Source organism: Diabrotica undecimpunctata, chromosome 4 (assembly GCF_040954645.1).
Source record: "Diabrotica undecimpunctata isolate CICGRU chromosome 4, icDiaUnde3, whole genome shotgun sequence".
Taxonomy (NCBI): Eukaryota; Metazoa; Arthropoda; class Insecta; order Coleoptera; family Chrysomelidae; genus Diabrotica; species Diabrotica undecimpunctata.
Genome location: NC_092806.1, coordinates 119,455,787 through 119,470,146, shown reverse-complemented (window position 1 = coordinate 119,470,146; position 14,360 = coordinate 119,455,787). Strand labels below are relative to the sequence as shown.

The 14,360-nt window shown below is 31.5% G+C and overlaps 1 protein-coding gene across 2 annotated transcripts in view; it reads left to right on the top strand.

Annotated features, from left to right (window-relative positions):
* Positions 1 to 6,471, top strand: part of LOC140439921 (uncharacterized) — a 116,500-nt gene extending 110,029 nt beyond the window's left edge. For both annotated transcript variants that reach the window (XM_072530094.1, XM_072530095.1), the window contains exon 4: positions 6,191 to 6,471. In XM_072530094.1, the coding sequence (XP_072386195.1) occupies positions 6,191 to 6,322 (132 nt within the window). In that variant the 3' untranslated portion in view covers positions 6,323 to 6,471. The remainder of the gene's footprint in view (positions 1 to 6,190) is intronic.
* The last annotated feature ends 7,889 nt before the right edge of the window (positions 6,472 to 14,360 follow it).

The following is a 14,360-nucleotide window of genomic DNA, read 5'->3' as shown; positions in this document are numbered from 1 at the left end:
TGACCATATCAGATGACGACCCAAGAGGCAACAGGCAGCACAAGACCGTCGACGAGATTTTCAATGCTTTAGAGGAAAGAATTTTATACAGTAGGCCTAATTAGTTAGGGACACGACTAGATTCTTAATTTTTGTTGTCATTACATAAAGTTTTGTCCTTTTCAGATTGCTTTACGTTTCGTCGAACAATCGAATGAAGCAAACTCATGACGTTCTGCAAATTAACGATAAAGGGAGAGAGAAACATCGAAACGCGTGTCAAACGAAAACGCAAAAAAATAGCAGATTTCTTTAAAAAAGCATGTTAAACTTGTTCATTTTCCTTAATTTTATTACTTTATTTTGGATTTACTTATTAGAAAACATTACGAAATCAACTCATAGTATTTTTTAATACCAATACTTTGATCAAGGATATTATAAAAAACAATGTTATTTTTAACCGAAATTCTTGTTATCCGAAACAGCCTCCCCCCCAATTATTTCGGTTAACGGAGGTTTTACTCTAGATGATATAAATTATATAATTTATATAATTTATATCATCTATCTTTGTTTATCTTTATTAGACAACACCCTAATATGGGTTTATTATTTCAGCATTTATTTAACTTTGTATCGAGACCTGAAGATGCTTTGCATATTATAGAAAGCGATTCGTCTGGTCGTCCGGTCGTCTGGATAGTTAAATTAAATTGATTGTGAGTAAGTCGAATTTATTATTTCTTTTACCTGTTGAAATGGACTCACACAAGCAACACATTCATGATTTTAACATCTTTAGTATTTCTTACTTATATCTTACGTAAAGGATACATTTAACTAGAGGAATCCTTAATATTTTTCCATAAGCTGCTTTGGGAATTTTAAGATTTATTTATTTATGTAATTTTAATGTTCAACCGGCCGTGTAGGCCTCCATTTATTTCCATTTGTTGTTTTTTTTTTCTCCAGTTTTAAACTCCCATTGTTCTGAGATCTTCGTGTACGATATCAACCCATCTTTCCGACCATATGAAGCAGTTGATGCTATGTTCATTATACAGTTCTTCTAGCTCCTTATTTGTTCATCATACCCAACCTTTCATCGTCTTTTTGCGTTTATATGTAGCTCTAAGCATTTTTCTTTCCATATACATACATATTAGAGCTGGCAAAAACACAGCTGGAGAAGAAACTACGAACAGAGATGAAATATTAACAATAGTCGAAGAGTTCTACATAGAGCTATATAGATCAAGAGAAAAAGATGGCAATACATAACCTACCAATTGCAGTAAAAACTGGGGTAATAAACCAAGGATCCGATTTAATACCAGATATGAGAAAATCAGAAAATCAAAGAGGCCCTGAAGAAAATGTAAAATAATCGAACCCCAGGCGAAGATGGAATAGTGTCAGAAGCATTTAAAACTGGAGGAGATCTATTACTTGAAAAAATATCTGCCTTCATAACGCCAATATTCCAACAGATGGGAACAACGTTACAGACCGATTTAGCCAACGTTACAGACCAAGCAAATTTAGAGAATAATAGCTAAAAGAATGGAGAGAAAATTAGAGACTTATCAATCAAGAGAACAGGCAGGATTTCGAAAAAATTACAGAACTAATAAACATCTACAAATCATAAAAACCCTAATAGAGAAAGTAGTGGAATACAATAAACCTCTAGTGCTAACATTTGTTCATTTTTACAAAGCCTTTGACACAGTTGAGCTAAGTAAAATACTACAAACGCTTAAAGAATGCAGGCTAGACTATAGGTATACAAAATTATTATACAATATATACCTACAGGAAACAACCACTGTCAAATTACATACTAATAGTTATCCCATAAAAATAGATCGGGGGTTAGACAAGGAGAACTAATGTCACCTAAAATTTTTAATGCTGTATTAAATTAAATAATATTAATAAAAATAGATGGAGAATATCTTAACAACATACGTTTCTCCGATGATATTGTCATAATAGCTGAGGACTTAGGAATGACAAGAGAGATAATACAGCTTTAAAGTACACAATTAAACAGCACCGTGGATTATAATGTCTCTTCATCTGAAACCTCTGTTTTCTTCTTATTAAGTGAGAAGCCTTTCCATACTATATGATTTCGTATATATATTCAGGGATTCTACAGTATTCACTGCCTTCCCTCGCTCAACCGTTTCCATCTCTCTCTGTTGTCCCATTCTCCATCGTTTAGACCTCTCTTACTCATGGCGTCGTCTACTCCGTTCTTCCAGAATTTTCGGGGTCGTCCTCTTTTCCTCCTTCCTATGAGGCTCCATTCGGTTATTCTTTTTATCCATCTGCTGTCACTAGTTCTTCTTACATGTCCATACCACTTTAGTCTTTTTTGTTCTATGTATGTTAGTATGTCTGTTTCTATTGATGTTCTTTGCTTTATTTCGTCATTAATTCTCCTATCCATTCTTGTTACTCTGCAGCATCTTCGCAGGCATTCCATCTCTGTTGCTACTATCTTACTGCTGTTTTTCTTGTTTATGATCCAATTTTCAGCCCCATATGTCATAATACTTCGCACTAATGTTTTATAAATCTATGTTTTTGTCTTCATATTTAGGTGTGTATCCCACCATACTGAGTTAAGTTGTCGGATTGCTGTTCTTGTTTGTCCTAATCTTTGTGTAATTTCTTCCTCTGTTGTTACCTTTTTCGTGATTATAAACCCCAAGTATTTGAATTTATCCTTTTCTTTGATTGTTACGTTGTCACCAATCTGTAGATCTTCTATGTCTTCTTCACTTGTAGATAGGTACTCTGTTTTCGCGAGGTTAATATCTAGGCCAGACTTGGTATATTCTTCTTGTAGTTTCTATGATTTCGTCTGTTGCTCAATGTCATATTAACTTAATCAGTTTCGGAAATTGATCCAAAGAGCTATTTTTCGTACAATTTCTTCTTTTTGATCCTTTGACACGCCTGCTTAAAATCTACGAACAACGCATGAAGGATTGGCTTATGATCATAGCAGGTGGGTTGGATTTCATTTAGTGTAAAAATCTGAACTGCTTCTATTATCTCTAAAACCCGCTTGGTATCACCTGGACCTGGACTTATTTTTTAACAGATATCCAACAGAGGGATACGCCTGTAGTTTAAACATGACAGTGTATCTTCATTTTTGTATATAGGGTATAAAAAAAATTTAATCTAGTCTTTTGGGCCAATTTTTTACTTCCCATATTCGTTTTTTAAATCTCTTTATCTCTATTTTTTAGCATTTTTGCGACCATTTTGATTTCTCCTACCCTTTTGTTATTTTTAGGACCCTTTATTATATTTTTAATCTCTTCTTCGCCATCTACTTCTATTATTATTATGTCATTTTCTTCAATGTAGGAATTTTGATTACGCTGTGTACTTTATGCGTTTAATAGCGCCCTAAAATATTTTTTCCATATAGTCAAAAATGCTTTGTTGTTACTCATTAGCATTCCGTCTTCTTTTTTCGATAACCTTTTGCAGTGTCTTTTGTCTTCTTAATTCCTTTCCAAATTGTTTTTATTCTTTGTAGTAATTTTTCGTTATATTGTCTGTTCTTTCGTCTACATATTCTTCTGATTTTTTTTTCTTTGATCCATGTAATGTTGATTCAGGATATAATTATGGTTTGTTAGTACACATTGACTTACTCTTTTCATTTCGTCTCTTATGTTAAGCCACTCTTTCTCTAATAATCCATTTTATTCAGTTTTTTAATCATATTGTCTCTGCCTATGATTTTCGTTTGTTTGGAACATCAGGAAGGTAGATTTTACCAAAATTGTCCTATTTTTAAATAATTAATATTTTTACTTTTCTCATAAGCTTCACGTGATTTCTTTTAACCAATACGCGATCAATATGGTTAACCATCCTTCCATCCAGATACATCCAAGTTGCTCCAGTAGTAGGAAGCACGTTATTCCGAGTACTCCTTACTACTTTTTCGATCGCAAGACGGAATAATTTCTAGCCATTATCACTTACTATACTTTTCATCTACTGCGGTATACATATATTCTTTCCCCACTTTCGCATTGTAATCTCCAATTATTATTTTTATATCGTGTTATGTTTTGTTCCATCATGTAGGCATGTATGTTAAGCGAAGATGCAGGTGTGTTTGTCCTTACACCTTGTCCTGATGCCTTTGTTTCACGCACCAATCATAGGACGCTGGTTTTTTCCCTTGGGGAACAAGTTTTGTCTTTAGGGAAATAGATTCACTTTGTATATTTCTTTTAAGGACCACCCAGAAAACTGGGACCAATAAAAGTTTCGCAAAGAACGTTTTAACAAGTTTATTTAAACAAAAACCACAACGTATTTTGGACGCCGATAACTTGCTTACGAGAGCTGATTTATGAAATTTAGTTTGAATGTATGTGCAAAATACTAGATAACTTGTTGGTAATACAATATTGACATAAACTGAGTGAACTTATTAATATACCGACTGTGTTAAACCTTCTTAGTTGCGGCTAGCGCGAACAAGAGCCTAGCGCTCATCCAATGCTGGATTCGAATTGATGTCCACTCTCTCTCCTTATTGGTAAAACTAACTGAGAAGGATATTTTTCAACTTTCCTTACTGTCGGATATTTTCGAATGACTTAAACCGATAATTTGGAAATTACTTATTTTTTCATTGTTATGATTCTTTGACGATTTTACTATAAAACCGGGCCCTTTGTACTATTATCGGTTAGCCCAGGATGTTTATAGTCGGTATAATATTATACTAATTGAAGTCAACCATTTACTGCTAAACAAACTTTACAAAAGAATTTTATAAATCTAAAACTAATATACAGTGTGATATGATGATATGATACAAAATAAAATAAAAATACTAGATATTGTTGTTGCAATATATGTATCCTTTTTTTGTTTAATTCGTATTTTGCACTCTCCTAAAGAAGTGCGAATTTCTTGTTGTAACTTCCCCTATAGGAGCAGGGTATCTCAGCGTTATCAGTTTTTTTTGTTTCAAATATTCCATTCCCTTGTTCCACTTCCATATATTTCCTTTAACTGATATCCTGCTCTTTAATTGATGATCTGGAACTGGAAGGTGTGGACACCTTCATCTACCTACGCTCGCTGCTGACCAAAGACAACAATTTCAGCGAAGAAATTAAAAGAAGAATAGTACCTTCGAATAAGTGCTATTATGGTTTGATGAAACAGGTGGCCCCAAAACTACCCAGAAAAATCAAAGATACCATATATAAAACACTAATAAGGCCAGTGTTAACATAGGGGTCAGAAACGTGGTCACTTACCCAGAATGACCAAGAATTGCTTAAACGTTTCGAGATAAAAATTCTAAGAAAAATATATGGAAGAGTCCAAGAATAGGGTTTGGTTAGAATAGGGAACCTGACGTTGTGAAATGTATTAAATTAGCATGCCTTCGATGGATAGGACATGTAATTGGGCGAGATGAAGATGCAACGATAAGGAAAATTTTCGACCGATAGACCAGTGGGAAGGCGCGCCAGAGGAAGACCAAAACTTAGGTATCAAGATAACATAGAGGATGATCTAAAATTTATCGGAGTTAAAGCATGGAGAAGAGTTGCCAGCGACAGGGGAGAATGGAAGATTGTTCTGAAAAAGGCTTTGGCTTATAACATGCCACTGATGATGATGATATCATGCTCACATAAAGTTCACTTTCATTTGCTTTCCATTTTTTCCTTCGTCGTCTTTGTGTTATCATTATTAAACTTAAATATAGGGACGATCTACAAGAAATACAGATAAAAAACTGAAGAACTTCGACCATAAACAGAGTTAAAGGGAGAAAAGCAGTCGAAGAATTTGCTGAATAATCGCTGATTCATGTGGTGATGTGAATCAGTGTGTAAATATATCTCGGTATGTGTATATTTTTGGTATACTGTATATCGTGTGTTCTAAAAATATGTTTAATTTTTCTTCTCCGTGTATCCAAAAGATAAAAGTGTCATCCATATACCTAAGCCAAAGTTTGGATTTGTGTTTGGCTGTTCCTATTGCTCCCTGTTCTATTTCTTGCATAAAAAGATTTGCTATGCCCGGTGACTGTGGTGAACCTATCGGTGCTCGTTTAACTTGTTTATATTTTTTTTCTTTATAGATGAAATATGTGTATAACTGATTATATTTTTTACAATCCTTATTGTTTCAGAATTCTGCTGTGCGAGCCCAAAGACTTCTTGAATCGATGAGACCATTCTTTAGAGCTATTGCAGGATCCAAGTCAATAGTAATTGAAGGGCCTTCAGATAAACCTATTTTCTCTGATGGTACGGCTACGTAAATAATCCAGAGTTTGCAGCTAGAATTACTGGGACCTATGTTACTTTATAAAATTGGTGGATTCTATATATTTCTTTTTAAAAAATTGTTTCTTTAAAGTTCCTGTTGTTACTGTAAATATGAAGTTAAAAAATACATGTGTTAAACCAACTTTACAGCAGTTTTTATTTTTATCTCCAAGTTTCAGATTTATCAAGTTTTATCTCAACTAATTTAATAAGATAAATATTCGAAAATGAGAAGGTGAAAAAATGATTTTATTAGCTGGTGATTTAATGAGTTAAATTTATTTTACTGGATTGTATAGAAAAATTCAGAATAAATAAAATGAATCATTTCATAAAAATACAATGTATGTATTTGTGTTCATGTTCTACACAGCTCACATTTAACTATACTCCAGCAAGAAATAATAAAATAAATAATACACGTGATATCGTAAGTTATCGTATAATTTAGCTGTCTTTATGAGTTTTACCAAGAAGCGTATCAGTAGCGGATAATTCATTTTTTATTTAGCATATGGCATATTAAGATCACATAACTTTTGTTCAGTTTTCGGTAAAATTTTCTCCCCTCTATTGGCTTACTTAGATCTTCTAGTTCTTGAAGTTCTTTGTTTGTAGTTTCTCTCTTCTTTCTGCAGTTGATTTTCTGTTCTTCTTTACGTAGTTATTTATATTCCTTCTCTGCTTGTCGGGTTCTGTACCCCTATTGCATCATTAAATATGCTTTGTTATTTTATTCTATTGTAATCTGATATTCTTCGTCAAAACAGTCAGTTCTTGTTCTTTATTGTTTACCTCTCATGTCTAGTAATTCTTCAGCTGCTTCTTTCATGATGTTTCTGTACCCTTAGCTCTGCATATTTTAGTCTGTTTTCTAGTTTGATGTTTATATTCTCTATCTTTGTTTTATTTTTAATTCCTTCTACATTGTATCGTTCATTTTAGGACCTATTTAAGTTTTTTAAGGTTTAAAATTCTGGCCCTTATACTACTATCGATTGAATAGTTATCAGAATCCGCATTTGTTCCTCTTCTGGTGCGAACGTTTATTATATTGGATTGGAGTCTTGAGTCTACAATAAAATGATCTATCATATTTACTGTAAGTCCGTCTGGTGATTTCCAGATGCCTTTGTGTATATTTTTTCGAGCGAAGTTAAAATTATATCATCGATTCCAAAAAAATTACTAAGAAAAAGAAGTCACTTTTGAAATCAGAGCATCAACAATATTTAAAATTTTGAAAGCTGTCAAATTAAACCTAAACAGTGAGAATGAAGAAAACAAAGAGGAGAGATATAGGGAGCAAATGAAAAAGAAAATAAAATTTTAAACAAAAATGTTGGTTCTGGCAGAAAAACAGGTTAAAGAACTACAAAGCCGAAAACTAACAATTCTAGGGATTTAGAGGTAAGCGACTACGAGCTTGGTCACTACGTCATTGTAGTTTACAAGGAGAAACATTTTTCAGGAGTGGTAGATGAAATAACAGAAGATAAATTTAAAATCAAAGCTACAAGCTGTATGGAAAAAATAGGATGTCATTGGAGATGGCCAGAGACAGATTATATTATTTGGTATGATCCAAATAATATAATCTGTCTATCTGTATGATAAATAATTTGTAGGTCTTTCATAGCTTTATGCTCTCATGCAATAAATAAAAAAATACTATTGCTAAGTAACTTATGAAAGTATTTTTTGGTGGTTTTTTTATGTTCAAAATGTATTACGTACGTACGTCTTTTTATTTTATTTAGTTTTTCTAGACCTCTTCTATATAAAAATTATGTTTTTATGCTTGACCTACTTTGAAAATAATAAAATACATATTTACAAAAAATTGTGTGTACAGTTTAAAACAAAACAAACGATAATCCTTTTGATATACAGGCCGGAATTAAAACACCATTAGGCAAATAAAAAACACATTTTTTATTTTTTTTTATTAATTATTTTGATAAAGAAAATATCAAGTTATCAAATATACTTTAAATCCATTTTCTCTATTATTTCGTTTCCTTAATATTTACTATTAAAGTCAAATATTCCTTAACTGGGCCGTTGTTAGGTCGGTTTACCTTATTGACAAAGTAGTTGGACATACACACAAGGTCAAAACATTAAATATCATCTGAAGAAAAGTGGACGAATGATGAAGAACTATTGCAGTCACTATTATTTACATTGATAATAATTAATAGCACAGCCGAAATATCCACTCTAGTGTCTAGTTTCCACATTCTTCTTTTCTAGTATATGTAATACAATTTTTCCATGAGTGGGGCCTGACATTTTCTACAGCAGTAGCTAGCGGGCCTTTCACATGATTCATTTTTAAAGTTAACTTTTTTTCCTCGCTACTTGATTTTTTATTTCTGCCCAAATAAGTTCGATAGGGTTCAGCCCACAATGATAAGGAGGAAAGCGCCGAACAATTATGTCTTTTTCGTAAGCTATTTAGTCAACTACATATTTCTTGTATTTCTTTTTCGTATATAATTGACATTTATTTCTTTACGATAGTCATGGGTTTTCTAAGATTCGAAGAGTAATAAGCCGTTATCCAAAAAACCCGAATTACCACCTATTTGTATTAAAATAAGTCTCGGTCCTTTGCATGCTGATATTTTTAAACCCGTTCAACACCTTTTAATAAAGGCTTGTCGACGGATTCTAACAAAAGCTTCCATCAACTTTGAGATATACTCTTGATGATTTAGCAAGTAGAAGATTTTTTTTCCTTTACGACGATAGTCTTGGATTTTTTTCAGTAAATGTCTCTATCACAAAATAATATCTTTTCTTTCTACAAGGATAATGTTTTTAATGTTGCCTTAATGTTCACAATAATACACGTCGTGATATTTTAGGTACCAAATCGTCGAAATTCACTTTGGTTGAGACTTTTTTTAAGATTGGAATTTTAGTTCGGAAAAAGAAAGCATGGATTTTTTTCCGAACTTGATGTCAACTTCAAGTTGAATGCGTTTTCTTCCTCTGGTTGCAATTTTTTATCAAACGTACTTACCTTCACTTTGTTTGGATTGTTTTAGAATTCTGTAAACACTTCTCGTACACACTTTCTACTAGATACTACATTCCTAACTAGTATTATACTTAATAGTATATTTGAATCTCTCAATAACTTAATATAATAACTATTAGATAAATCGTAATTTTTAAGACAAATCATTAAAAAACTAATTCTTAACAACAGTTTTGACGAAATTATCTACACAGATATTTCTAAGAACCCTAGTATATGTTGCATACACTGTGACTTGAAATACAGTTAAAAGAAACTTATCAAATAGTTTTAACACCTTTTACTCATCTTATTAATCTAATTCTATCAACTGGAGTATTTTCGGAAGTACTAAAATAGTCAAAAGTATGTAAAAAATACTATCTTCAAAAAAGATGATTCATCCAAAAATTAAAAATTACAGACCCATAAGCATTGTTTCTACTTTTGTGATTAAAAAGGTTATCAAACAACAATTTTATTCCTACTTTGTGTCAAATAATTACTTTAGTAGCTAACTCACAATATGGATCCAGAAGTGCTCGTTCTACTGCGAACGCGGTTAATGTTATGAGTAAAGCTCGGATTATAAGCAAAATGCCTTTTTCGCCTATTTGGCCTATTATAATTGTTTTTTGCACTTTTTGTCTTTTTTCGTAAATTCCGCCTATTTGTGCCTTTTTTAAAATTTCATGGTAATACCCATGATATTATTCTATTACTAAACCATTCTATAATAAAATTTTGGGTCAATATTAAAATATCAATGGTTTGTTTATATAACGGATTTCTAGGAAAATGTACCTGATCAAGACTTGAGGGTTAACTATTTGGAAATCCCTAAGCTTTATTAGTTTATTATCAGTTGTACAGTCGGTTACTCAGGTTACTGTATCAGAGTTTAGTCACAAATTGCTATATCCTAGTTTAGTTTTGTTGCGTATACCGAAAAGCAAAGAACACGTTTTAAAACGTTTTAGACATTTGTGTGAAAAGATGACATCTAAATTAAGGCTATGGATCGCACCTTATTCGGAACTTTCTCTAGAAGGAGATGGAGCATTTTGTAAACCATGCGGCAAATTGGTAAGTTTTATTTTTTCTCGTCCTAAACGTAATTTGGAAAAATTAAATTCCTCTAAGTTAGCCCAAATATCTCTGCGGGATAGTTTAAGCAGTTCAAAAAAAAAAGGAGGAAGACGCATTTAAATTTGATTTATGCCAGATGATGATTACATCCAACATTCTTCTATATAAAGTTAATAAATAACCCTAGTTTTAAATGCTTTTTCGAAAAATATCTTAATAAATCCTTACCGGACGAGAGTACATTGAGAAAACATGCTGTGGAAAAATGTTATGTGGAATGTATTTCAAAAATTAAGCGGGATTTAGAGGGCAATTTTTTGTATATTATCGTGGATGAAACGACAGATGTATGCGGCAGATATATAGCTAATTTAATGACTGGAATTTTGAACGAAAACTTTGCGAGAAAACCTTATGTAGTTGCCGTTAAAGAATTGGAAAAAACAAACAATTTAACAATAAGTCGATTTATACAAGATAGTTTAACAAACCTCTTGTTACCCAACGCTATACCAGTGAATAAAATAGTTTTAATGCTTTCAGATGCTGCGGCGTATATGTTCAAAGCTGCTGTTAATTTAAAGATTTTTTATCCCAATTTAATTCATTGCACTTGCGTAGCCCACGGGGTAAATGGAATTGCTGAAGAAATAAGAAATCTGTTTCCGTTGGTAAATAATTTTATAAATTTTATGAAAAAAGTTTTTGTAAAGGCTCCGTTGAGGGTGCAAATATATAAAGAAAGACTTCCCGCTGTCCCTTTGCCACCTAAACCAGTAATTACAAGGTGGGGAACCTGGCTCGAAGGCCCAAATTGAAACAGGAACTCGCTTATATCAATGACAATTATAAATTAATAGTTACCACAATTACCTTATAAGAAAAACAAGAGATAAATTTATGTGAGTCAGTAAAATTAATAGATAATTTAAAGACGAAAATTAAATCGGCACCTGGAAGTAACGGTCAATTAATTTAAAAAAAAAAATGAAATATATTATGTTTTCGACAAGAATGAAGGTTTTTCGTTTTTATCTAACGTTGCTAAAGTTTTGAATGGGACATTTTCCGAGGAATTTCAAATTATGCCAGATTTATTATCCGCTTTGAAATATGCTCCAATTACATCTGTCGATGTCGAACGTTCGTTTTCAATGTACAAATTAATTTTAAGTGATCGAAGACATAGTTTTAAGACCGAAAATATTGAAAAACATTTAGTTGTTTCTATTAATAATAAAATTTTAAGTGGTTACAATGTTTAATTATTAATTTACAGTTATTTAGTTACTAGTTTATTTATACTAATGTGTAAATATACCTGCCTTAAGTTAATATTACGTTAATTCACTTTGTACAATAAATAATAAGTTATATTCCTTTATTGCCTATATTTTGCCTAAATGTTAATATTCCTGCCTTTTTTAATAAAAATCTTTGCCTATATAAGCGCCTTTTTCTTCAATTTTTGTTGCCTATAAATCCGAGCTTATGAGCGAGGAGATTGAGGGGCTTGAACATGGCAATTGCATAGCAATTTCTTTTTGCGACTTGTCGAAGTCATTTTACTGCGTTTCACACGACATTTGCTCCACAAATTAAATTACTATGGAATATAACTATGTGAATATAAAAATTTCTATGAAATATAACTTATAACTTCTTAATGTGGTAGACACCAGGCGGTAGTGTCTAAAGGTCATCTCTCCGATTTTCTATCCGTAAAATATAGAGTCCCATAAGGTTCGGTCTTAGGACCTCTTTTGTTTATAATTTATGTCAACGATTTGCCTAAATTCATATCTCTGTACAATTCGCAGATGATACGACAAACGTTATATCAGAAAAAAATAACGATGATTTGCTGCAAACAAACTAAAACTTAACTCTGATAAAAGGCAAAATCTGGTTATATCTGCAAGTAATGTACATAATGATCCAGATAACAAAGAGATTGTTAAACTATTGGGAATAACCATATATAATTGACTGAACTGGTCGGCTCATATCTCACTACTAAAGAAAAAGCTATTCATTATTTGTTATTCACCAACTAGCGTCAACTTTGAAGCATTAAAAAGGTAATATTTTTCTTTATTCCACTCTCACCTAAACTATGGATTTTTGGATTATTTATATGGGGCAATTCAACAAATTCATCCACTTTCGTCTAAACTATGGATTATTCATATGGGGCAATTCAACAAATGCACTTCAAATTTTTAGAATGCAAAAGAAAGCTATCAGGATTTTTTCAGAGGTTAGTTATCTAGAACACTATTATCTAGAAGCTGTTCATTATTTGTTATTCACCAACTAGCAAGAGTTGTCAACTTTGAAACATTAAAAATGAAATATTTTTCTTTATTTCACTCTCACCTAAACTATGGATTTTTGGATTATTCATATTGGGCAATTCAACAAATGCACTTCAAATTTTTAGAATGCAAAAGACAGCTGTCAGGATTTTGGCATAGGTTAGTTATCTAGAACACTGCCGACTTTTCTTTATCAAATTCAAAATTATGCTGCTACCTACTCTGTTGATATTTCAAGTTCTAACTAAAATTCACAAAAAACATGCCCATTTAATAAAGCAGTCTGATGTTCACGTTCACAATACGCGAAACTGTCAGTACTTACTAACAAATCGCTGTAGATTACGTCTATCAGATAAAAATTGCCTTAAATATACCTATTACAATATTTTATCAAACAGTATTAAACAGCTAAGCTGTAATAGTTTCGAAAAAGTTATAAAAAAATATCTTCTGAAACATTGCTTTTACTGCTCAGAAGCATATATGACTCATTGCAGAACATCCACTGAACTGCTTACTGTAACTTTGCCATAAATATTTTTCTGTTTAATATGTGTTCTTGTTTTTGATATATATATATATATATATAATAATATATATATATAATCGAATAATAATAAGAACATAGAATAACTTTGAAATAAGGGAGGCTGCACCGTAATTGGAAACGGTTGATAAAGCTGCACATGATGATGATGATGATGATATATATATATATATATATATATATATATATATATATATATATATATATATATATATATATATATATTTAAGTTACGTTTTATATTCCTATGTATTTTTTATTACTTGCTACAAACAGTTATTTATTTAACTACATCTGTTATGTAGTTAAATAAATAAACTCTAAACTCTAAAGATCTAATTTCCATTTTAAGCTATATACATACTACTGAATTGTTCTCTATTTCTCAAATTATTAACACATTATCGTCAGAAAATAAAAAACTACCAATGTATAGCGACGTTTTAGCGTCTATCCATTCTCGTAAAAGTAAGTATACTTCACCCTGGAAGTGTGCAAATTGTAATACCATTCTATTGGTTTAACATATACTTGTAGACGTTCCCATATTTCAATAATAACAAAAAAAGAATCACCTTAGTCGAAAATCTAAGTACAGAGTGTCCTTAGCTCTCCAAAACCTAATCAATTACGTCTGTAAAACCCTTTAGCTTTACCAGGAAATTTAGAAGAAGAAACATAGTTAACATTTTAATAACAATTATTCATAAATTTCATTAAAAAAAGTGCTTTGATTTTTCAGCAACAAATTCAAAGAAACTTTTTTGCATTGGAAAGCCAAAACGTCACATAAAGCGTTTGTTTTTAATTCTAATTTATTCTCAAGGATATTATAGGAAAATGCAACTTCTGCAAATCATTGTCAACTAAAAAATACATATTTTATATTAGCGTGACTCGCGTAAATTATCCTATTACTCTTCTGTCTGTCGTCACTGTATTGTGTAAATTATTTTATTGATAAATTTGTTTTTCTTTTCATTTATACAGTCTGTTAATATTTATCATTTCTTCGATCTTATTTGTATCTGTACCCTGGGTTTGAT